The following is a 26,426-nucleotide window of genomic DNA, read 5'->3' as shown; positions in this document are numbered from 1 at the left end:
TCTGTTCACAAAATGTCTCAAGACGCATACATATTTTAAAATATGTTTATGATCTACAGCTATGATTACAATGATCCTGTCAGTGTTAATGAAAATACTTAAACTAGGATGTCACTTATTATTGAAATTTACATTTTAACACCTGAGAATATGGTGCTATCATCAGCAGCATCACCACCACACTTGCAATCAGCAATGATTTGTAAAACAGTGTAGGAGTGTTTTAAAAAATCATCTTAGCGTTTATTGTATCACCACCTTGGGACTGATCAGATTATATACATACATAGAGATACAACTGCACCAGCTCCTATAACATTTAAAAATCCAGATGCTTAAATTATGTAAAGGCAAACTGATCTAACATACTGTTTTTACACTGGAGGAAAAAAATCTACACTTTGGAATTTTATCTCATCACATCATCTACCAGCCTTTCATAAATGAGGAGATCATACTAATTGCATAAATTGTATTAAAACGTATACACAGAGGGTGCATACATATATACAGAAAAAACGAACACAGTTACAATAAACATAAAATACATACAGTGAACAAGAGACCTGCCTAAAGCTGCACAACTTATACAATTTAGGGTACACTGTACACTTAAGTTTCATCATTCCACAGGTTAAGAAGTTTATCTCAGGAAGCATTTATGCAAAAGCCTAAGATTTAATGGAGAATTTAGGTCGTGACTCACTTTGTGAAGAGCTCGCAGGAGACATGGCAGCTGGAGAGAGCATGCTAACTTGATTAAGATCCATAGATTGTTTCCGAGAAAGACCAGGAGGCTTGGAAGGAGGAGGAGGAGGAGTTGGGGATTTTAGATGGCCACTTGACTGTTGTGGACTAAAAATATTACCTGAAAAAGCATAATTAAAATACATTACTGTTCTCTGAGTACATGTTAACTTGAATATTTTTTAGGATACAATTTTGTGAACAATATAATCAGAAATCAACAAAATGATGCTGTTTTCACAGAGAATATTTTTTTTTTTTAATTATATCTTCACTAAAGGCATATCATGTCATTTTACAATAGGCAGAACACATAGAAAGGAGACGCCCAAGTCAATAAATAATTACCTGAAGAGCTACTTCCTGAACTTGAAGGTAATTTGATGGGAGGAGGTCGGTGTTTTACACCTTTCCCCAATACTGAAGACTGAACAGAGCCTGATATACTTTCTGGCTGCTAGGAGGAAAGAGAAATTAACACTACCACAGCAATAATGTAAGCTTCCATATATTTGATAGAAAAGACAATTCAATTAATTTGTATTAAACTCCTCAAAACCATGACAAAATTCCCTTAAAACATTTCAGATTTTTATTTATTTTAAAAACATAGCCTGTGACTAACTCTTTAGACAAAAGGCTTACCATCAAGAAGCAGCTTGAAAGTGCCGGTAAAATTTAAACCAAGCAAAGAGAAATAATAAGAAAAAAAATTAAGGAGTTTCATTTTTCTCCACAATTCTGAAATCCTTTTTAGTAACTTTTCACAAATGCAAGAGTGACAGGTGCATTTTAAATAAAAGGACAATTTGGTCTTACTTGAAAAATTACATCATTTAATTCATTCACCATCTGTATACAACTGCCATTGCCAACCAATAAGGAGTTAGAGAACAAGATCAGATTTCCTGATTCTGGGCGTAGGAATTTAAATACATTCAGGAAAATCCCACTGACCGATTGACTTCAGTGGGATCAGAACTTCACTAATCTCTTTAGAGGTGCTCCCTTTCTCTATAAGTTTGTTCTTATAGTCTACTTATCAGGTTGTTTGAACATAAATTAACTTCAGCTAATGAAGTCTGTAGAGTTCTCAGTCACTCACAACAGACCCTAAATCCATAATTCCAATAGCTGACACCGTCAAAAGACTCCCCAGTGAAACACATTTACAGTTATAGTCTATATATTTTTACCTATAAAGCAGGTATCCCATAAATGAAAGTAGTGTCTAAACAAACATGCAGTTCAAAAACTGCTGAAACTAGAAAATGAGGCTCTCAATATACTGAATGGAATATTTCAGTGCTGGAGCCTAAATCAGATGTGCATGGGCTAACAAATCAGAGCATCCACCATTGTGCAGAATCAACTTTTTTGGATAGCTTAGCTTCCACTGATTCTCAGTAATGAGACACTCCCTCTACGTGTTTCTAAGTGCTTGCTTATAAAAAAATAATATTTTGAGGAAAATTCTGAGGACTACCTTTCTCTTCTACTATTAAAAACTGCTTTCTTCATTCTGAAAATAAAAAGACTAATGCCCCAGTCAAAAGAGGACTAGATCATTACGTAGAGTAACCTGAGTATCTTTGGTCCAGTGTTCAGTAGGGGCTTGGACAGCCGGACAAGATGACTTCCAGAAGTATCCCCCCACCCGAAGTTATTCTATTATTTTAATACATATTTATATATAAAATATACACACACACACGTTCATGCATATGTCTGTAGGTGTATACACACATACAGAAAACACTCATACTCTTTTCTGCAACTGCTGGTCTCTGCATGCTGTTCTTCTGGCTGCCACCAAGAACTACCTCTTTCAGAGCAATGTTGTTGCAGTTTAAAAGGTATTTAGGGGAAAGATGTAGCAAAGGAAATAGCTCAACTGATACAAAATTCATTTACTACTTGGAGCCTAAATACAGTTCACCACTAGCATACTGAATGTGAACAAGAAAGCCAGAAGAAGCAACCAAAACTCAAGGCAATGCCAACCGGCATGAGAATTTGGAAATTTGGAAATGCAGAAATTTCTACTGGATGTGTGCATACAAACATATGCACTTTAAAGGTTTTGGTGTTGTTTGTTTGGTTGGGTTTTTTTAGTTTTAATTTTCAAACTAAAGATAAAATAATTTTAATAGTTTCTAAAGGTAAAAGAAAAGAAGTTCAGCTACTACATCTGCTTCTGTGTTTGCTGACCTGTAAAATAAAATGCATGGCTTCATTTTACTATACTGCTCTGTGAAAGGTTCATCTGAACAGGGGAAAATGCTACAACAAAACCTTGGAGCTAACTATACTATACATGGTTAAAAAAAGAAAAAACAAAACCAAACATGGCTAAAGACATTTGAACAGTGAAAACAAAAGTGCTTTCCTCTAACTTTTTCAATATACTACCTCTGAATTATTACGACAAAGCATTTAAAAAGTAATTCAGAATGAAATTTTTAGGTTATTTTACTTTTTAATGCGGACAGCAAAAATTATTAGAATAATTCAATAATCAAGTGCAAATAAAAGAAATGTATGGCTCAAACTCACTTCCATTTCCTTCCCTGGAGAAAGATGACTAAGATTGACTGATCCACCTGAATTATGAAACATTTTCACAGGACATTTAGCTTCATTTTGTACTAACTCCTGATACTGGTTCACCACTCTGAAAAAAACAATGAGGGCATAAAAAGATTAACAACCTTGAACTTCTAAAGTAGATACATATATGTAAACACATAATTGTATATGTTACAGTCATACATTATTTATTTTATACCTAAGTATATATCTATATAAAATAGAGATTCATATATATAAAACATATCTATATATCTTTCTACTTTATGTTCCTGGGCTTTTTTCTTAAATTTATTCCATTTTGACTTTTCTTTTAATCAGTGTATTTTTTTCTAATGCAAAATACAGTTTGTTTAAGAAACAAGTTTAAGAAACATTCTTTTGGAGGAATATGCAAGCAAAACAGTAGACAGAACAGTTCCCTTCCCAAAAGCAACTGCAGTTCTTTGGGATGTCAGTCAGTGGGAATCCCATTCCCTTCACATGGGTCCAGAATCTTTTATAAAGCTGCGTCCTCTGCTTACGCTCCCTGTGGAACAGTCAAGTCTCCTTTAACTTGAGGTCTGTGTCAGATGAGCACTCTGAAAGCAGGGGATGAACTAAGAGTTCCATACTGATTGTACATCCAAGAAACAGTTACCACATCAAAAGTGATCACTCTTCTTTGAGCACCAGGACAGCCAGGTCTTAGTCTATGAGACTAACGAGCAGGGATGTATCCAGGAATTTAAAGCATTAATAGCATCAGGCAAACAAGTTTAAAATACTGTTCTACCAAATCAAATACTACATCTCTACTAATCTGAGAGAACTAAGTTGAGGGAATACTGTTTCACAAACATGAGCAGAATAGAGAGTGACCTTGCAGACTTGAAAATCAAGCTGAAGACCTGTTGCTGCTTATACTGTGGCAGACTGCACCTCACTGAAAAACTGCTGGAATATTTCCATTAGCTTACGCCTAAATGCTATTAAGTACACTTTATCTTGGTATAGCACTGATTCAATATGCTGCTATGTGGCTAATGCAGACATAAGCAGGGACCTCAAGATACATAGCAGAGGAAAGCATGCAGTGTACTTTTTTCAGCAATGAGGTTTTAGACTGCCTTAAAATTACAGTGGAATTGGAGTAATAAAATGCCATGTACTCAAAAAGGCGGTCCTGCCCTCCTTCCTCCTCTACTGCTTCTTGTCCAAGTCCCTGAAACCCAACTGCTTATTCTGATTGAAGGATATATGCAACTCAGTGGCAAACATGATGATGAAAGCAATCCCAGTTAAAACAAGACCCCTATATTATTGTTGTTTTAGTTTTCAGCCAACCAATCCCCCAATTCAGCTTACTGCACAAACAGCAAAAGTCTCTATCAGCACAACAGAGTCAGGAGAGAACATAAGCAGAGTTTCTTGATCAAAATTATCTATTAAAACAAAGAACATTACTATTGATTTTTGACCAAATCCAGGACTCATCTCCCTGCCAAGCACATTTGGGGGGGGGGGGGGGGGGGCAGTAAGAGCTATGGCATGTACATCACCTTGAGGTCTCCTATGAAGGCACAAAAACACAACTGGGTTTGACAGATTGCTTTTTAAAGGATCTGTGCTCATATGCACAAAGAAACACTGGTAATCTGTATTGTCATGCACACTGACAAACATTTGAAGAAGTACTTACTTTGCTGCCTCAGTTATCCTAGAATTGCTACTCATAATCATTCTACAATATATACTGGAAAACTGTTTTGTTACTTGCTTCTCTAAGCAAGCTGAACCAAGTAATGCACAACACACAAAAATAAGTTGTACATATACAAGTCCTAGATGACACCAAGTTCAAATGAACAATTTCCATGATTACTGATTTACCATACAAAATGTCAAGATGAAATTCCTTATAAGTGCTCTCAGAATTTTATTATTGCCCATGTAATCAAGAATAATTGTGCAAATAATGATAACAACATGCCTGAAATTTAGGTAGTGGGACAAGCTGTATTCACGTATTTGCTTTCCTCTGTTCTTCCTTGCTTGTTAAATATAGAAGCTGCACACTATATCCTACTTCTTATGATGATTAATTCCTCTTATTTTCCTCATCTGTTCTGCATCTGTTTCCATAACCACAACATTAGCAGTCATAAGGGCTAAAAAGGAATAAAATTCATTATTTGGCATGAAGCCAAATTGTTTTACATACTATATTAATTTACCTTTCAGCATCAGTCTTCGAACCAATAAGGAACCTGAAATGTAAAATGTATAATACATTTTCAGTCATGAATTGGACTAAAATAACATGTTTTCATTATCACAAAACTTCAAATGAATGTCAGTGCTGCTCTTTTTTCAGACCTGCTGAAAATACATGATATACCATATCCATTTAATGGACTGGGTATTATTTAGTACTTGAAATACAAACTTGGCTTCATAACTATACATACAATATACATACATGGTCTAATATGGTCTCCTTTAAGAGTAAATTGCCTACAAAGCAAAAAGCAGAATATGGAAGTTTTATATTTTATACTTTCAAAAAATGGAAGTGAATAACTGCTACAGAATTGCTCCTGTAAAAAGTACAAGGAAAAAATTATGTATAAATCAACATATCAATATGCTCACACTGAACTATAAACATAAGTTTCCTGTGTGTATGTCAAAACCAGCCCTACCTGTAATATTTTAACAAACATTTAGTTTCTATCGTTTGATTTCACTTACGCAAATTATGATTCCTCATGATTTTCCAGAACTCCTAAATAAGCATTTCTCTTTTGCATAATACTTATGGCTTGCAAACTTACTACTTCAGTGATTTTTTTTTTTTAAACACTACAGACCTTTTCTGTTTCTCTAGCCCACCCCCCAAAAAAGCATTATTTTATTTTACAGCAGAACAACAAAAACGGCTTCTGCACCTTTTACTTCATATGACATAGTTTTCTAATGAGGAAGTAACCCAATTTTTATGACTTCAACTGGTAATGTCTTAAAAATAATGGACTAGAGCAATGATTTCCAAAAAACCCCAGGCATCTAACACCTATAAATCCTTTTAATTCCCAGCCTTATTACACAACCAGAAGGTAGCACTGCTGTTCCAGGAAGATCAGTACTAAGCATGTGTGCTGGTTTTGGCTGGCATAGAGTTAATTTTCTTCACAGCAGCTAGTATGGGGCTGTGTTTTGGATTTGTGCTGGAAACAGTGTTGATAACAAAGGGATGTTTTAGTTACTGCTGAGCAGTGCTTACACAGAGTCCAGGCCTTTTCTGCCTCTCACCCCACCCCACCAGCGAGGAGGCCAGGGGTGCACAAGAAGCTGGGAGGGGACACAGCTGGGACAGCTGACCCCAACTGACCAAAGGGATATCCCACACCATATAACGTCATGCTCAGCATATAAAGCTGGGGGAAGAAGAAGGAAAGGGGGGACATTCGGAGTGATGGCATTTGTCTTCCCAAGTAACTGTTACACGTGATGGAGCCCTGCTTTCCTGGAGATGGCTGAACACCTGCCTGCCCATGGGAAGGAGTGAATGAATTCCTTGTTTTGCTTTGCTTGCGTATGCGGCTTTCACTTTACCTATTAAGCTGTCTTTATCTCAACCCACGAGTTTTCTCACTTTTACTATTACGATTCTCTCCCTCATCCCACCGGGGGGGGAGTGAGCGAGTGGCTGTGTGGTGCTTAGATGCTGACTGGGGTTAAATGACAACAGTATGGAAACAAATAGTAAATAGCTCAGTCTAGGGATAAAACATCCCAAGTATTAATAAGATTAAGATTTTAATACATAATAAGATAGGAATTACATACTAGACAAAACCCCCCCCACAAACTTTCATTAGCAGAACTTAAGTTTGCTTAGGCTCACTGCTCCTTGCCTTACTGAAACTTACAGGGTCTATTCTGCTGCACAAGTTCCTCCATACAAAGAATCTGGTACACACAACAAAAAGAGCCAAGAACAGAGAATCTTTGTAGAACCACAGCCAACAGCAGCAGGTTCAAAACAATTCAAAGTGATGAAGCTTCTTAGGAGCTCATGTTTTTCTTCATCATTTATTTAGCCTAAATTTCTTTGCATAAGGGTAAACATAATATAATGAAGTCTTATGTTTTCACATAAGGCAAATTTTGACAACAATCAAAATTATAAGAAACATTGAAAAAGAGTGCTAACAATGTCTCACGGTCTCTTCACAATTTGAGGTTTTTGTGGGTTTTTTCCTTTGTTTTTGTTTTTGTTTTGTTTTTTTTTTCTTTACAATATATCTTTAATGTAAAAGAACATGCAGATTTAACATTTAAGATACGATGGTTGCTTGAACACATTTTGGTTTGGTTTTGTTAAAAAAATTTTAGGTTAATTAGCTGAGTTTTTCAAACAAAACTCTTAAATCAGATTTCTAGCTCTACAGTATTTTTATGACTGAAAATGGTAAGTAATGTTTGTCTTCATCTATCAGATCATAGCACAGTTTAAAAGAACACGTAACTTACTGTGATGGAGTTAATAGGTTGTCATTTTCCTCATCACCTTTGAGTGTTTGAATTTTACCATAGTACAAGGGATTGCCAAGACACTGAAAAATGGTCAGTTTTGTTTTTTGGAGCTGATTACCAACTTCACATTCAAACACATAATCATCTTTTATTTCCTAAAAAGACAGAAGAAAATAACCAAATAAATCTTAAACAACTGATAACAGAAACAGCTAGTAAAATATGCTAGTTCTATAGAATACAGTAAGAAACACTCTATAAGGAGGAGTGCATTATCTAAAATGAAAGTGATTTGAGAAGAAGTTATCTAAAGGCATGAGAGCAAAAAGAGTTTATCATCTCATAAAAATACAAAAATATTGCAAACCCTAAATAGTCATGTTAGATATGGAAAGGCAGACTGGGTAAACATATATAGAAAGTTTTACATAAATTATGACAATGCAAAAAAATGTTCCAAGTAAAATGTTAGAGATTAAGATTAAGTTCTATGGGAAAGTACTACTTTTTGCTAATATGAAGCTACAAAGACATCATGATAGATGCTGTTAATGAAGATTAATTCTTTGTAATTTCTGAGGCAAGATATTATGAATTGATTTATGGCTGATTATCTTAAATGACTACTTCTTATCAAATCATGTAATATGTGCCAAAAATCTTAAGGTTCAACTTAAACATTACAGAAAGAGCTTTTTGTAAGAGCTATTTTAATATTAATCTCTTCCCAAATTTAACGTTTTGATTTTAACAGAAGCTCTTCTCCATCAATCTTTGAGTATCTGAGTGAAGAAAGCAATTTGTTGAGCAGAGTATTGCTCTCTGAAAGTTATTATGCTTCCTTTACTATACAACAACAGCACATGTTACGTGGGAGATTAAAGTTGCTTTTCCTTGTATTTCTGGAAAACCTGAGGAAGTGACAAGACTGACCACATGCATGCTGCACTGTATGAAATTACGAGTATCTGTGGTAATCTTTCAGTGTCTATATAACACATGGAAGATTAATTAAATTGGGGGAGGGAAGACTATTCCCACATTACTTAGATTTTGTTGAAATAAGAGGCATTTTAACTTGAGACAGAGAAGTTTGGCCAAAGGTCTAAACTACTCACATGGGCTGGCCAGACAGTTGGTTGTGAGTCATCAGGCTTGATAGACTTTTCCACTTTGGCATATTTTTCCACCTTAAAGAAAATGGAGATATCAGAAAAGAAAGAACAATAGTCATATTGGGCCAGAGTTAAAGTAATTCTAGCACAGATTCTTGTTTTTAAGAGTGGCTAACAGAATAGTCTTTAAAAGTGAGTGCAAGAAACAGACAAGGATAGCTTGATACTTTGTACAGCATCCCACCTTTGTGTTATGCATTCAGAAAAAGTGGATTGGAGAACCTTCAGAACTTTACATTTATTCTGGTACACCATATTTGCTACGTTAAGCTTAAAAAAAAAATGTGAAACATGGTTTAAGACTACAGATTGAAATCACTGCCATTGCAGGCAGTGAAATGCAGTGGAATGGTTAAGAAACTTCACAACACCAGTAACTCCTAAACACTCTGATTAGGTCAGGTACAACACTGTTGAAGTGCAAAGGGAGAGAAGGTTTGTACAAACTTACAGCATCATTTCATGTGTAATGCGGACTCTTGTGAACCCTATTAAGTCCAAAGCTACAATCTTGTCTAGTCTACTGAGTCCCTTCTGTATGCTAGTAGTATGTGTTTTGGCAGTGCCAGAAGCCAAGAACGTGAAAGTTCCTGAGAGAATAATGCAGAGAGTGATCAGAAGAATTCCCAATTAGAATTCTCATATGAAAAATTAAACTATTGAAAATATTATTTGCCATAGTATCACAACATGTCAAAAGAGGAATTTCTACCAAGCTAAGAAGTGATTAATTTTTAAATAATTTCCTTACCTCATTTCTTTTTCTATTTTTTATATTATCAGACAACTTCAAATAGACACGTGCTCATTGAACCCAGAGATGAACGACACTAAAGGTCTGTTTGCACTGTTTACCTCATCCAAACTACCATGTTACAATTGCAATGTATTCCAGTGTGGTTTAGCTTGTGTTTAGAAGTACAGAAAAATAGTACAGAAAAATAATTTTAAACGTTAAAGTCACTCCCACTGTTAAAAGGTCATTCTTCGATACTGTATACTCTAAATTTAGTCACTTCTTAATGCAATACAATGTTCAATACAATTGCTAATAATTGCTAATGATAACAACTGGACTTACATCCACTTCAGAAGGTGCAGTCAAGTAGCAAGGGTTCTGTTTCCACATATCTACGCACTGGAAGATGAAAAAGCAGTATTAATGTATTAAATGTTTTAAATAAATAGAAGTATACTCACCTATATCTCAGAACACTTACATTTCCAGCTTTAGAAATTTTGAGGTCATACTGCTGGGCTCCTTTTCTCTCCTTTCTTTTCTGTAAGTAGTCAAGTAGTCTGAGCTGAGGTGGAGTTGAATAGTGAGCTACTTCCTGCTGTCTGTTCAGAGACGACCTTGAGTACCTTTTGAAGCACCTATGGTAAAATGACAGATAAGCTTGTAAAACCATCAAAATGAAATTCCCCACTGCCAGTGTACAAACACAAAAATATGCAGGGAAATGCTACTTACATTGAGACTAAAAGATAGGTTTTGAAATGTTAATTTAAAATTGCTATTCTGGATTACACTGTACAACTCGCTCTTTATTTCATATTTTTTAAAAATACTAGTATTCTGTTCATGTGTGTTTCAGCACTAAGAACGGGGTTATTTTTGAAATGCATAATTGAAGCACATTGTCAAAATGAGTAACTAACTGAAAAGTTGCCAAGCTTAAAATATTTGTATATTATCATAGATTTCAGTTCTGTCAAGGGTTCTGTGTACTGCTTGTGTAACTATAAAGTTATAAACATAGTAACTACCCTCCATTCTTTGTCTCATGCCAAACCCATTGGTACACTAATGTTGTTCTGGACATTCATTTAACAACTTTGCCTCTTTTTCTAGTGGAAAGTTTGTTGACCACCAAGCTCTAATTTTAAGGACAGCTTGATCAATTTCACTGTTTATACTTTTTTCAGACATTACCACTGGTTGTATGTTAGCATAGTATTGCAATGGAAATCTAGTTTTAAATATTTCAGTAATTCTGACAGGCCATTAGTACATTTTCATTCTACAGAGTGAATGCAACTCTTAGTAGAACAAATGTGAACTATTTCAAGCTTTTGTGGAAAAAAGTGAACAGACAGGCACAAAACTGAAACAACTTCAATGTTTTGTATGTAGTGCATTCCACATTACTTTTAAGTTTCCTAAGATTCTAATATGCCTACACTTCTGTTTAGCCTAAACACCAAGCATATAAATAACTCCTTTGATTTCCTCATTCAGGGTTAAACTTGCACATAGCTTTTAACAAATCAGACACCAATATGCAAGATACCCATTTATATATTTTACATTACTAAGCTGCCATCTGACTCAGCTTACATCTGAATTATGCAAAAAAAGGACAAAATCAAAACTGCCATAACGTATTATGTTAAGAAAATTATATACACATTCTTTTGATATACAAAAATAAGTATATTACAGTATCTACTACTAATTGAAATACAGTACAATATTGAGCACTTAAAAATAAGACATTTCTTGGATGTTCCTTATATTCCTAATATTTAAGTAGATATTACTTTGAGCACTGCATATGAGAAACAAAATTTTCACATAAAGCATTGCACATATTTTTCTTTGAAACACTTTATAAAATTTCAAAGAAAGTCTCAACATGCTCCACACTGAAAACTACCGTTTCATGGGGCGAGTATTCATCTTCTGCTTGTTGTACAGGAGTCTGTTTGTAGTACAGGTCACTGCTATTGAAGGATCAAGACACAAAGGCTCTGCTGTAGCCAAAATAAGTTGGCTCTCAAGTAGGAGTTTGTCCTCCTGTAATATACACAGCTATTAATAAATGTAAAAATATGAAGACTTTTACACTGATTAAGTTGATACATACCTATGCATATATGCACATTATCTTAAAGAAAACTGAAAAAATTGTGTGTGGATAGTCAACAAAAGAAAATATTCAACAGTTAAGTATCACTAACCATTTTTATGAGTTAGAGCTTTGGGTGGGGTTTCCAATAGGAAAATAAATCCTTCTGAAAAGTAAAGGGTATGTTCTGTTTGTTTGTGTTTTCTTTGTTTTAAACACAGTACTAGTGGCAATGAAATCCATTTTCTGTCAGTGATTTATATTGATGGGCTGGCAACCAGTGCCATAAAGATGATCCACCTGTGACTTCAGATTACCATTTGAAATGGATTTGAGCATGATTGTGCCTCTGAAATACAAAGGAGCACATTCAGTACACTATGCTATTCAGCATTTAACTAACTATAACTGTACAATGGTAGTTACTTAGGATTCTCTTTACTGTAACAGTATCATACCAAAATGATGCTAGAGGAGCAATTGTGTCATTAGACTCCAACTGCTGTTCTGGGAATGTATGTTGAAGATGAATGAAGTAAGGTAAACTAGTTAGAGTAACTCCAATACTGTCATTCTGCATTACCAAAAATTAAGATTTGATTATACAAAACTTTTAGCAAATCCTATTGTTTTCTACGGCATCCTGTGGGAAGATGCTATTAAGTTAATTTGGCAGCTCTCTGGAACATATCCCATGCAGCACTATGCACATCACTGACAGTTTGAATTAATCAAAAACATAATTAGTTTTGTTTATCAGATTTTATTAAACAAATAATTTAAATAAATTTTATTTTATTGTGTATTTACCACATCACTGTAAAGTTTTAAAATAACTGCTAACCCACCTGTGTCCATTTGTGGTTGTCACTTGTTATAGAATGTACATCACAAATTAAAGTCTGAGGAAGAAGACATAATGGTAATTAGCTTTCAACTAAATAGTAAGCTTTCTTAACATACTGTCCTGGTTTCGGCTGGGATAGAGTTAATTTTCTTCCTAGTAGCTGGTAATAGTGCTGTGTTTTGGGTTTAGTGTGAGAATAATGTTGATAACACACGGATGTTTTAGTTGTTGCTAAGTAGTGCTTACACTAGTCAAGGACTTTTCAGCTTCTCATGCCCTGCCAGCAAAAAGCTGGGAGGGGGCCACAGCCAGGACAATTGACCCAAACTGGTCAAAGGGCTATTCCATACCATATGATGTCATGCTCAGTATATGAACTGGGGGGAGTTGGCCAGGGGGTGGACCGCTGCTCAGGAACTGGTTGGGCATCGGTCAGCAGGTGGTGAGCAATTGCATTGTGCATCACTTATTTTGTATATTCTTCTATCATTATTATTATTTTGCCTTCCTTTTCTGTCCTATTAAACTGTCTTTATCTCAACCCACAAATTTACCTTTTTTTTTTTTCTGATTCTCTCCCCCATCCCACTGTGGGGGAAGGGAGTGAGAGAACAGCTGTGTGGTGTTTAGTTGCCTGCCAGGTTAAACCACAACACATATGTTCAGTAATAGTTCATATCCAGTTTAGGAACTACCATAACAATGAGGAATGACTTAAAACAGTTCTTACCTGCATTGTAGGACGCAAAAGAATGTGCTTGCTTTGGTACGTTGGAGATTTCATGTTACCAGACTGCCTATAGTCACGTATTTCTGCTATGACACATCCACAATGAAAAATATTAACCTAGTTGAAACAAAAAAAACCCAACTTGTAAATAAACAAATATTTATCAATCTGCCTCAGCCCCCGCCTCCAAAAATAAGCTTTTTATATAGCATACAACATTCAGTGATACTATGAATAAAAATAATCACTAATTTTGTCAGACCAGTGGTCTTTACTACATACCTAGACATACCTAAAATACAAGCTTCAAATGTAGTGTTTTCATATGCCAGCAATGTAGTTTTAAGAAATTCCCATGTCAAATATTTCATAATGACAAATAACAATGGATATTTTGCTTGAGCACAGAGTTGAAGTTATTTGGCAGCCTTAACCACAGCAATCGCTCTTCTACCCCTTTCTCCCCAATATTTTTTCCCCCTATATATCAATAAAATACTTATTTGGGGCATTAAATATTACAGTTCCAAATGCACAAGTGTTTTACATCTTGTGGTTTGAATCACCTATGCGAAGCATTCAAAAAAAATCAAAGTCTATCTGGGTACAAAATGTAAGTTCTTTTTGAAAACGAGACTTTCAAACCTGAGATTTTTCTAAAAGATCAACCAAAATAGGTGGTAGCTCCTCTGCATCCAAATATTCAAGCAGTTCTCCTTCCTCATAAGGCAGCCGAATGGTCTCAGAATCTGAATTTAAACAAAACATATTGCTTTTCTTTTGCCTTTCAAGTTCAAACTTTAACAATGTGAAATCTAAAACAAGCTTGCCACAGGAAAAAGCAGGACCAGTGGAAACCTATCCAAACAGGCAATTTTTTTTGCACAGTATTAATTTTTTACATCCATTTCTGTTCCCAGAGCTTGGTTTTGCTCTTATTGTGCCAAAAGGCAACGTGCTTTTATAACTCAATGGAACAAAATTTCTGCTCCCAGCTGATATACTGCATGCTCTTATTGCATGTCACAATACCAGTGGCATGAAGATGCAACTAAACTGGAACACGGATACCTTTAGTCAGACCTAGATTTAGGAAGCAGTGAAAGAAAATTTGACAGAAGGAGCCTGAAGCGAGAGAAACTCAGTTAAGCAACTCAGTAAGCTAAGGGGAAATAAAAGAATGGAAGGCTATCAAAAAGACTCATATCTACTGATTTACGCTGCAGAGGAGCGTAAAGAGACTGTTTCTGAACACCTCACAGCTTTATGCAAATTTTTAGTTCAAGTACAGTAGGTTTTTTTTTTTTTTCACCACAAGGGATTATGTTAGAAGTGAAACAGTTAAATGTAAGCAACAACACATTCTAACTATTTATAGAGCATTCTGAGTATTTTTAAAAATAAATAGCAAAAATATTACCTGAACCATTTTTTCCCCTGAGCATAAGTGAATAACCCTCATTTCCTGGATAGAGGTTCACTACCAGACATGACAACGTCTCCTGCATAACCAGCTTCTCAAGTAAATTCACATTTCGCCTCAGCTTCTGCTTTAAAAGTAAACATTGCTTATGAACATAATACTATCAAGTAATTAGTAGCAATAAAAACAATTGCTAGAATATGAGTACTATTTAGATTAATGTTGAAGTATATAGCTAGACAAGGCCAGTTAAATTTAATTGGACTGTATTCAGCAGAGTATATTCATTATTATTATCATACGTACTTACACACATTTTTTTTTTTAAAATACCCATTTAAATTACCCCCCCCTTGAATTATAAGTCCACAGACAACATGATTAACCAGGATGACCCTATGCTACAATGTTGTAAATCTACAGTGCACTATTATTTGTATCATTTCTATAAGCATCATTTATACACTATACATTGTTTGATAACAACAACAAAATATTTAGTACTTTCAAATATTCCTAACAGAAGCAGATATTTCTTTCCAGGATTAAAATATTAAATTACAGCATTTGGAAGCTTTCTTAATTGCATTGCCTTGTCTGTATTTGCTGAAATCTGATCCACCAGTTGCAGAGACTATTCCCTTTTTTAACTGTAAGAATGATCTTTTCCATGTATAACACTTTCTAAATAATTAGTATGTTTCAAAGATCCCATGTATATCCTACAAATTTAAACATTTTAAAAGCTCCCTGAGAACTTAAAACAATGAATTCTAAACCTCAGATAATTTTACACCTTCTGGTTGGAGGGTAGATTTCATAGCTGAATACCAGGTCTGGGTAGAGCCATTCAGTGGAAGTTAACCCTAGCACTCCGATTGCCCAACTACTCATTTCACATACACCCAACTAAGTAGTAATGGGCTATCTCTTTTTGAACAACTTTATCTTTCCAGAGATATTGGGAAGATAGAAAGCAGAATCATTACTTGTAGGGGAACTGTTCCTAAGAAAAAAATACCGAAAATCCCAAATCTCACAGCAATATAATCCAACAGATCATTTTAACAGGTATGCCGAGAAAAAGGAGGAAAATCTTTTTCATCTCCTGCTATGTAGTTTTGGAACTACTGCCCAAATTTAACTCTTCCCCATGTGTCATGAATGATGGTGACTACATCCTACTGTCTTTTACAGCTTAGAAATTCCGGAAACTAACACAAAGAAGAGGACAAAGCAGTACAAATCCAGGAGAAGTAATGGGGAAAGAACTGGAGGAGCAGGGGAGAATAGGGGAAAACATGTCATGGCAACAGTAAAGGTAGAGACTACTCAGGAAAGCCAATTCCTCATATAGGACTCTGGTGATGCAGCCTGTTATGCAAAACCTTCAGTTAAAACTCCTATTAACCACCCCCCACATCAACCCCAGAACAAGAGTCTGCACATGCACTGCTTCAGTTTTCAGACACATTGCTGAGTAAGGGATATAGCTATTGGGCTTTCACTTAGACACAGTATGAAGTAGCCTGGGGTACAATAATTGCCATTTGAGAGCAAAGTCAACACTCAACTACTCTGACATTTTTTTCTCTTAAGAATTGAGATATTGTCATCTTTTATGGAAAAGTTATTTTTCAGTGATTAATACTTTCATATTTAGTTATGAAATGGCATTAGGAGGACAGAAAGGAATATGAGAATTCTATAAAAGCTGATATAAAAAATGATCATCAGGTTATGTAAGAGAGGTTAAGAAGAAATTTTTATACTAAAGTTATACTTAAAAATAAAAAAGAAAGCAATCAAAAAACCAGAAACAATTCCATTCCTCTATCATTGGGACAGAATTAATGCTGCTTCTAGAAGTTGTTACTAATAATACTGTTACTGTTTCTAATTCAACTTTACTATTCTCATAAGCTGAAGAAAAAGGATCATTCAATTAAGGGCATTATTCCATTCAAAATACAGGCACCAAATAATTTATACTAACTAGTAACCACTCATAGAATTACTAAATAAACAATTAATCTTTTTTCCCCAGAAATTTGTCTATACATGCAAGAAATAGCCATGAGATGTATTTTTATGGAAGGCCTCTGCTCCTTAAACAGCTCATAAGTAAAATATATAAAGCTAATTCAATTGTAAATGTAATTAAATTGAGTTAATCACATCATTCTCTAATTTAAATTTATTCTGTGAATGACATGTTAGTTCCATTTTTTAATTTTTAGGTTTTGTTCAATAAGAGTTGGCCAGTTACAGTTTTTTGTTCAATAATAGTTGGCCAGTTACAGCTTGCAGTTTTTTTGCTCGTTTCATTTTTTTGGGGGTTAGGATGTTGGAGGGGGAAGACAGGTAAAAGAAAGAGGAGAGGACAACAACACAGGCCTAAGAACATTTTTGACACTGCATTCATATGACCTGAACTACTTCAGATGTATTCTAAGCATATTTGAAAATATAAAGCCTCTCTAAGACATTGGAGTAAATAAGCATCTTAAGTACAAACATTTCAATAAGCAGGTACAGTTACATTAAATTTTTTTATGACTACAAAAATCAGCTTTCTCCTTTGAGCTGGCTATTAGAGATACTAGCTCAGAGCTGATATTAAGCATTAGCTCAGGTCTTGCCTAGAAAGATTTTAAAGATCAAGGAGTGGCCTGAGGTATATTACATTTCTTTAGCAGTCATCACAGTATATTGCAAGAGTTCAGATACCAAGCAATCAAGCCAGTTATACTGCTCTGTTACATCAGCTAAAACTCCTAACCCTCTTTGACTTCATCCACAGAAAAGCAGCACTCCTCCCTCTTGAACATGCACCGCAGTGACTGCATGATGGCTGATAAGCAGCACAGAGAAAGCACAGGTGCTTCCTTTCACTCCCAGTGACTTCTGATGACTACCACTGAATAAAGAATACTGAGTACTCCTGCGTAACAAGACTGAAGTAGTGATTTTATGCTATGTTTTATTCTATGTTCTGTCCTTGGCTATGAGCGAAATGTTAATTTTAATACCCACTCCTCCAAGGGTGCACTAGTGTTACACAAAATTACGATTTTATCCTTATCATGACTGCTTTTCTTGTCCCTCACTGTAGCATCTTAAATCGATTTTCCCCACTTACCTTTATGACTGAAAAGTTGGTCAAAAACCATAAAATAAACAGATCACCTCCATAAAGAAAACCTCTTGTAGCTATTTACTATATCTCTGTGAAATGCAAATCTAAAACAACCACCCCAGGTTCTTCCCTTGACTTTGGACACGCTTCATTAATCCCAGCACCACTTTATGAATGCATAGAAGATGCACCTTGGAAGGTATAGTTTTGTCTCAACTTCAAAAGAACTATTAACTATTTGAAAATTAACTTCATGAACAATGCTAAGCATTGCTCTTTCAGGAAGCAGAAAAAGCAAAGCGGAGTTTTGTATATATTGACTGAAAAATAAAACCCAACTTGAGGAAGCATCATTTTTTGGTTACAAAATACAAGGAATAAACTGAAGCCTAAAGATGTTTGTGACCTAGCTGAACCAAAATCAGATCCTGAGAGAAGACTGCAACTCATAACTAAGTATACTTCCACTAGGATGTAACCGGCTGTGTCAATCTTTAGGCTGCCATTCTAATAGAGAGTAGTAATAATGCAGCTCAAAGACAAGGGCCATGCAGCCTCTGTAGTGGAGACAAGAAAACATCTGTTTCCTAAGTAACACCTAAGGTAAGTTTTTGCAGATCAAACTTCAGTAATACTGTAGTCTGAACAAAGTCTGCTTGTTTCACCCTAATGAGGTTAGCTTTACTTTAAAGTGCATTCTTACAGTCAATTGTTTCCTCACCTTACACATGCAAGTTAGTTATATTTTCTTCAAGAGCAGAAAGATGCATGCAAGATGTTTTATACAATTTCCCAAATACATCCAACCCTGCATATCATTCATCACCATTAGAGATTAATCAAGGACAAAAAAAATACCACTAAAACAAAAAAAACCACCCCACTTATCTGGCACCATTTGGTTTACTGAGGTATCGTACTTACTCATTCCCCACAGCTACCAGCGTACCTCTCAGAAGCACTTTTACAGCAAAGTAGCAGATATGTGCTTCACTATTTTTGCACTAGTCCAACATGGAACTCAAGTGACTTCCATTAACAGTGTTCTGAAACTTTCATTACTCTGAGATGTTTTCGTGCTTGCACACTGATGCTACCATGTTGCAGCTGTCAGAAGGCATCAGTTGAGAACAGGCGACTGATCAGTGCTTTTTTTTTTTCCCTAGTGGAGTACCTCAGATTTACCTGCCTAGCATAGATCCTTCCAGCCCACAGACCAGGTCTGTTTCTACATTTGTGTTTAAGACTGCTTCCAAAATGATGTTTTGATTTTTATTTCTTTCAACTTTTAGGTACAGGAATGCTGCACACTAGAGTCCAAATGAAACAAATTGCTCTAGATAATCACCTCAAGATAGATAGCTCTCTCTCTAGTGTGCATGTGCACAAATAGAAGAAACGCTAAGAAGTAATGAAGCTGGGCAGACTGGACTAATAAAGGATGGATAATTAATTAGTCCTTCATGAATTATCGTGGAAAATCTGGTCTTCCCTATGAACACCAAGAACAAGGATATGAGCGACCAAGTAAGCTGCAGGGTAAAAAATAGGAACATGGGAAAGATGCAGTACTACAAGAGCTAAGATAAAGGGAGAAAGTTAAGACTGAAAAATAATATTCAGTGTCAATTTAAAAATTGCTCCTGACTGGACAACATAATCACAACTTGTACCAGCAAATGGTACAATACTGGAATAGAAACTTTGACAGTTCTGTACACTAAAACATTTAAGCTACATTCATGTCATTGGCCAAACTCTAGTCAGAATACTACTTCCTTCAGTTTTATAGTGCAAATAAAGGGACAAATAAGTAGTCCTATGCTCATGGATGAAGTTTCACAATAGCATTATCTTCTAACCTTTACGCCTTGATCTTTGAGCTTCTCATTTTCAGTAATTACAATCCATAAAATAAGACCAATATGTCTATTAACTATCCACATCTTAGTTCAGTGAATAAGGGCTCTAAATACAAATTTTTCTATCATAATAAGCTTCCAATTCTTCAATAAAGAAGAACTTAAATTTCTACTCAAATCTAGATCAGCAATAATCTACTGTGATGTTATAACTCTCTTCACTATTTGATTTTGTTATAGTTGGGTAAGTTTGCTGAGTGCCTTCTAGTTTAGCAACAGCTATCGCACTGAAATCCTGCTTTTTTTCCAGATTCCAGTCTAGCAAGCCCAATCTTCTCCCTGCTGCTCAAATATCTTGTTACTCCTTCACTATTGATGTTTTAATCTTTTCAAGTCTGTAATTTGCTTAACACCTTACTCACATTTGTGATTCAAATCACCATCATATGCTAAATAAAACCAACTACATCAGAATCACCAGAAAGAATTACAGGTGCTCAGTAACTAATATCTCATTTCCATTTGTCTTCTCATAGGTTTTTACTTCCTTGGGAAGCAGCAATATAGCAGATTCCACGTTTGTTCTTCTCATTCCATTTGATGTTCACAGTTTAGAAAAGTAGCTTGTACCTTTTACACCTTAGATTTATTGTTGCTAAGCCTGTTTGAGCTTCTTTGTTAATGTTATGAAAAAATTTCACAAGACACCTCAGCAGTTCATCAGTTATCTGAGAAATAAATGTGAATTTACAACAAAGCACAGACTCTAAAAAAATTCTTCGCATCTTTTCCCATGGCAGTCAGGCTAAGCAATTGATTCTGAAACACTGATACTGACAACAACTCACGGGACATTGACACTGGCCCTGAACTTGACCACAACTGACTTCAGTGACACAGGATTAAGTCAGAATGAACAGGTCAGTCAAGCCAGTCTAGGCCTTCCTATTCATATTATATCACTCAGTTATTTTAATAGTACTGTTATCTAATAAAATTGTTAGATACACCTCTGCATTCTAGATCATTCTTTTGAAATTCTCTTTCTTCATATATAGAAAAGTATCTCAAGAGCACAATCTTTACAATCCTCTACCAGCATTCTACCTTATTACTTTTAAAAACAGATTTAGGGTTTCCAGGTAACTATTGACCCTCCCATCACCTTGTTTTTATTTTAAACTGAACTACGATGATGCTATTAAATTACACAGTTAAGTTCACAAAAGTCATAACAGTCATTTCTCCTGTAGTGTTAGCCTTAGGTAACTACTACAGTAACCAGAATTAATTCCTTTGTTAAAAAAAGAATAAAGTGAAATTTAAAAAAAGTATTTTCTCAACTTGCCTGTTCAGACAGCAATGAAAAGCTTCTCAGCAATTTCCACTTACCTTTATCTCAGGCTCTTTTTCACATTCTTCTATATATAAATCATACAGTTTTTGAAATACAGATTTTCTGAAATCAAAAAAAGCTTAAAATGTAACCAAAATTAAATCAAATAAATGCTATTTAAAAGCTAAATACTGAAACCCTTACTACCTTCCACTGGATAAATATTTTCTTTTGGGAGGTCTCTGACGGGCACTTTCGATGATATACTAGAAGAGAAAAGTAAACCAAAAAGATAACATATATATTACAAAGAAATGTAATTCTAGCTACCGTGCAACTTTAGATCATTACCAGACAGTGTTCTATGGATACAGAAAGTAATCAACTGTTATGGTACTCAACTGTTTCAAAAGTGTACTAAACATGATCTGGTGTACATTACAGTCATCAACAAGGACACGTTACAATTTAGCTGTGAAACACAGCATTTCATGGCTATGGGATGCAAAGTCTTTATTTTACATTTGTGTTTTGTAACTGCAGTATTAAACACTACTGTAGTAGTTAACACTACTGTACTTGGTTAACTACTGTAGTAAAAGCTACTAAAGTTAACATGCTAAGATACAATCAAATTAATGCATACTTGCTCAACAATATTTACAAATCAAGTACTCCTCAACATAACCAACTTCAGGAAGCTTAGTTTTCCCCTTGTTTCTTGCATTTACACTAGTTTTCTCTATAGAGCTGTGTTTTATAAATACAATTCATGTTCATTAAATATTTGAATTAAAAAAAGAATAAAGATATCATCCAACATTAAAACTAGCTTGTATTCTAACAAGGTTTTTCCAAATCTCTACTATTTGTCTGAAGTATTTTGATCAACAGCTTAGTTCAGAATTTCAGTGAAGAGAGGTTCTCCCACAGAAACGTGTATTTCCCATAATAGGGTTCAAGGTAACCATTATATCAGATGTCAGCAAACGTGAAGGTACTTGCTTCTTTGTTCTAATTGGGCCACCCCTAAAAACACAAACAGGATTTTGCCATATCTTTCTGCCAGCTGTCTCTGGATCACCGCTGTACAGCTCTGCTTATTTCACAGCACACAGATTTGCTGGTTTAAAAGGGGAAAACTGAAGTCCTACATAGTCTATCATAATTGCACCTGATGACATTCTCAGTACAACAGGTAAGAGACAAATACACAACATAGCAATGTTAGCGAGAATTTTGCAAAACCAGTATTAAATGTATGGGTGATTATTTATACACACACATATATTTACATAACATGCTCCGCCACTGCTTTTCAGAAGAAATATAAAAATACAATAGTTATTTTTTAACTGAGACCAATATACTACATGCAAACAAATAGCATAGCTACTCCTTACCTCTGCACGATCCAATGCCAGTTCTAAAGCTTGTTGCTGCAAGAATTGGAAAGGTTTTTCTTTAGAAAGTACATTTAACTGTTTAAACACCTTCATATATAAAGACCACTACAAAAACACTATTACTACTGATATGAATTTATAGTTAGAAGATGAGCTCAAACAGTCTTTGGCACATACTAAACTTAGCAGCTGAAACCTCATGTAACTGCATCAACAGTAACTAATCCCACTACCAAGTCTCTACACTTGCAAGGCTTTGAGTAAATTATGAAGTCTTAGAACAATGAAAGGCAATTAGAATTAAAAGTAAGAATAGAAATTATACCTAATAAAAGTAATAACAAATATTAACCAAAACAGTTAGAGATGACAATTAGAAAATCTAGGCTGCGCTATTCAAAAAATAGAAAGAAGCGTTTTGGAGAATCTTCCACTCTTCAGTAAAGCTTAGAAACACTTGTAATAGATACTCCTTCCCACACATACATATATATATATATATATAAAAAATTTGTGTTGTTTCCTCAGTTTAACCCATCCTTATCAGCTGTTCATGAAAGCAAATACCTTTACTCAAACCTCAAGGAACAGAAGGCCTATGAGCCAAATCCAATACACGGCAGTACTAGTTATTTCATACATTAGAATAGAATTCAGGGAAGAAAAGCATAGTACAGTAACAACAAAAATAAATATACAGCAAAAATACTCAGGCTTTTTAGCATTCACCTACAGTGTCTCTAATACAAAATTTCTTACCTGTTCTTGGAAAAAAAAAAAAAAGCACTTGACATGCTATTACTCATTAGAACCTGCCACTGCAGAACGTTTAAAATTTTAAAGTGTTTAGGTGTTTATATTAATGTCACTCATGCTTTCTATATAGGTCTACTGGATAATTGCATGATTTCAGACATTCAATTCACTGACTGCTTGACAATAGGTAAAAATGCATGGCAATATTGTCACCTGTGAATAGAAGAATACTATGTGGAGGCAGGATTTATACTTCCTACTCAACTGTCTAACACCAGCTATGACTGAAAACACACCACTAGTTTTATATGATAATTCCTATGATGCACTGGACAGTGACTAAGTGTTTAGAAGTATTTACCAGCTATGAAGGAAGACATCCCTGAAAAAATAAATATCAGAACTCAGGAGTAACAAGCAAAATACTTTAAGAAAATGAGAAACATTAATGGCATTCTCCTCATCAGCCAGACAGCTAGCAGACTAGAGTGAAAAGATCTGAAAATACATTACCTGAATCATAACTTACCATTGTAGTTGAAGCCAGGTGACCAAATGGCAAAAGAAGTTAAGGAGTTTGGTGCAGTAGGCAAAAAATCATATTTTATGGTCACACTTGGGGTACTGAAAAAACTCAAGGAGAAAAAAATATCATTAAGAAACTAAATAAGCATTTTATTTAAATACAACATGTTCAGTGGTTAACTGTACTTAAATTTCATTTGCATAGTATCCTTTCCTCCAAAAGTACAAACAAAAAAGTCCCATTCAGTGTAAGTGCACAGGTTCCTATTCTAATAACTACTACTACTTTGCACAATCATTTTACATTAGTTGTATTAAATAGTAAAGTAACAATAAGCATATAATTGAAATTATACAGCTGAGTACTCTTCTCTATTGCAGCAGTCTACCTAGACACCCCAAACATCACATCCACAGAAGCCTAGAATATTTAATGACAAGCAGCCAGAACACTTCGTATATCCCATCAGGTTTTTTGGTTTGCTTTTATGAAGGTATTCCATAGACAACAATTCCACTAGCAGTGCCTTCTAGCACTATTTTCAGATGTTAGTTTAATACTGACTCATAGTAGGCTGTCAATTACGAAGTGAGTAAATTTGCACAGCACCAGCAGGTTCCGTAGATGTCCTTACCCCCAGATACTACGTCCCTATGCCATTTCATTTTTAAATTCAGCTAGACAGTTGTATGAAAAAAAAAACCTAACTCAAAACCCCCAATCTTTAAATCCCATCCTTAGTATCATTTGCAATGAGATGTTAAAATTCAAGTCAATTTTGCTTTCACATTTGAACACTACAGTGCCTCACTATACTTGAACCGTTCACTTAATAAATTCCACCACATATAACTTCAATTCGTGGAAATATTTCTGTTGCAGCTACATGCCACATCAGCCATGGCTTTGGCAAACACCTTCCTACATCTCTGATGACACATACCTGCTACTTCACACCTCCCTAAACCTTACTCAGCTGTTTCTGCATGGAACCAATTTCAATAGAAAAAAACCCACAGACAATGACTCAGAGCTCCCCGCAAGGCTGAAACCTGCTGGCTTCTGGCAGATGGCGAGGTGGTAGGCAAAAAGGAGCCTGCACAGGATGGCCCTGGGGGCGTCCATCCGTGCCATCCAGGGGGCATCCAGCCCCTCCGCCCCCGCCCCGGCTCACGCCGAAGCCAGGTCCTAGGAGAGGGAGACCGACAGAGCACCCAGCCCGACTGCGAGCGAGGCGCAGGTGCAAGCCCCGCGAGGGACGGGGAGCCCGATCCGCCCAGGCCCTGCTGTAACCGCCCCGCCGAGCACCACCAGGCGGCCAGCCGGGCCAGCCGCACCTCCGCGCCCGCCGGGGCTGCTGCCGTCGCCACAGACACGGGCCCACCTGCGAGGGCGGAGAGCGACCGAACGGAGCCACCGACCGCAGCAGCCAGCCGGAAAGGGCCGGGCCGGGCCAAGCCGCAAGGCCGCGCTGCGGCCGGGCCGAAGGGCGCAGGCCAGGCCCCGAGCTCCCGCGGCCCACCCGGCCCGGCCCAGCCCAGCCCAGCCCGGCCCGGCCCAGCCCGCCAGGGCGCAGGGGACCACTGCCACCCGACCGACCGCCCCCTCCGCGGCGCGGGCGGGGGAGACCCATGACGCCGAGCGCCGTTACCTGCCGGCCTCCCGCGGGGCCCTGGCCCCCGCACAGCGGCCCCCACCGCCCGCTCATCCGCCCCCGCCTCAGCCCACCGCGGCGCCCCCGGCCGCTTCCGCCCCGCCGCTTCCGAGTCGCTCCCGGAAGGGGCGGGGGCAGTCGCCATGGCGACGAGGTGGGTTAGGTTGAGGGCGGGAAGCGCCTCACGGCATCTCTATGGAGACGGGAGGGCGGCCTCCTAAGCCCCGCCCCCTCGCAGGCGGCCCGCGGGCCCAGCTCGCCCCCGGAGTAGCCGTTGGGCGCTGAGGGGCGGGGCGGGGTGGATGAGGCTGAGGGGACTCGCCTAATGGATGAGGGGAAGGCTGTGGATGTTGTCTATCTAGACTTCGGTAAAGCCTTTGATGGACTTCGGTGAAGCATTCTCCTGGAGAAACTGGCTGCTCATGGCTTGGACGGGTGTACTCTTCGCTGGGTAAAGAACTGGCTGGATGGCCGGGCCCAAAGAGTGGTGGTGAATGGAGTTCAATCCAGTTGGTGGCCGGTCACAAGTGGTGTTCCCCAGGGCTCTGTGTTGGGGCCAGTTCTGTTTCATATCTTTATCAATGATCTGGATGAAGGGATTGAGTGCACCCTCAGTAAGCTTGCAGACGACACCAAGTTGTGTGGGAGTGTTGATCTACTTGAGGGTAGGAAGGCTCTGCAGAGGGACCTGGACAGGCTGGATCGATGGGCTGAGGCCATGTGTATGGGGTTCAACAAGGCAAGTGCAAGGTCCTGCACTTGGGCCACAGCAACCCCATGCAACGCTACAGGCTTGGGGAAGAGTGGCTGGAAAGCTGCCCAGCGGAAAAGGACCTGGGCGTGCTGGTCAACAGCCAGCTGAA

The 26,426-nt window shown here is 37.0% G+C and overlaps 1 protein-coding gene across 16 annotated transcripts in view; it reads right to left on the bottom strand.

Moving 5' to 3' along the window:
• Positions 1-25,695, bottom strand: part of SUPT20H (SPT20 homolog, SAGA complex component) — a 36,299-nt gene extending 10,604 nt beyond the window's left edge. For 8 of the 16 annotated variants that reach the window (XM_072850340.1, XM_072850341.1, XM_072850343.1 and 5 more), the window contains exons 1-18: positions 25,561-25,681; positions 23,913-24,016; positions 22,625-22,660; positions 21,429-21,487; positions 21,278-21,344; positions 14,882-15,011; positions 14,107-14,210; positions 13,462-13,578; positions 12,733-12,786; positions 11,693-11,832; positions 10,253-10,409; positions 10,114-10,170; positions 8,976-9,047; positions 7,855-8,012; positions 5,553-5,585; positions 3,304-3,421; positions 1,096-1,204; positions 707-868 (exon numbers count right to left, since the gene is read on the bottom strand). In XM_072850340.1, coding sequence (XP_072706441.1) covers positions 707-868; positions 1,096-1,204; positions 3,304-3,421; positions 5,553-5,585; positions 7,855-8,012; positions 8,976-9,047; positions 10,114-10,170; positions 10,253-10,409; positions 11,693-11,832; positions 12,733-12,786; positions 13,462-13,578; positions 14,107-14,210; positions 14,882-15,011; positions 21,278-21,344; positions 21,429-21,487; positions 22,625-22,660; positions 23,913-23,915 — 1,576 coding nt within the window. In that variant the 5' untranslated portion in view covers positions 23,916-24,016; positions 25,561-25,681. Of the gene's footprint in view, positions 1-706; positions 869-1,095; positions 1,205-3,303; positions 3,422-5,552; positions 5,586-7,854; positions 8,013-8,975; positions 9,048-10,113; positions 10,171-10,252; positions 10,410-11,692; positions 11,833-12,732; positions 12,787-13,461; positions 13,579-14,106; positions 14,211-14,881; positions 15,012-21,277; positions 21,345-21,428; positions 21,488-22,624; positions 22,661-23,912; positions 24,017-25,560 lie in introns of all 16 variants that reach the window. The other 8 variants (XM_072850348.1, XM_072850350.1, XM_072850337.1 and 5 more) reach the window with 4 other exon arrangements.
• Positions 25,696-26,426: the final 731 nt, after the last annotated feature.

Source organism: Ciconia boyciana, chromosome 1 (assembly GCF_034638445.1).
Source record: "Ciconia boyciana chromosome 1, ASM3463844v1, whole genome shotgun sequence".
NCBI classification, from domain to species: domain Eukaryota; kingdom Metazoa; phylum Chordata; class Aves; order Ciconiiformes; family Ciconiidae; genus Ciconia; species Ciconia boyciana.
This window is presented reverse-complemented; position numbering and strand designations above follow the sequence as displayed.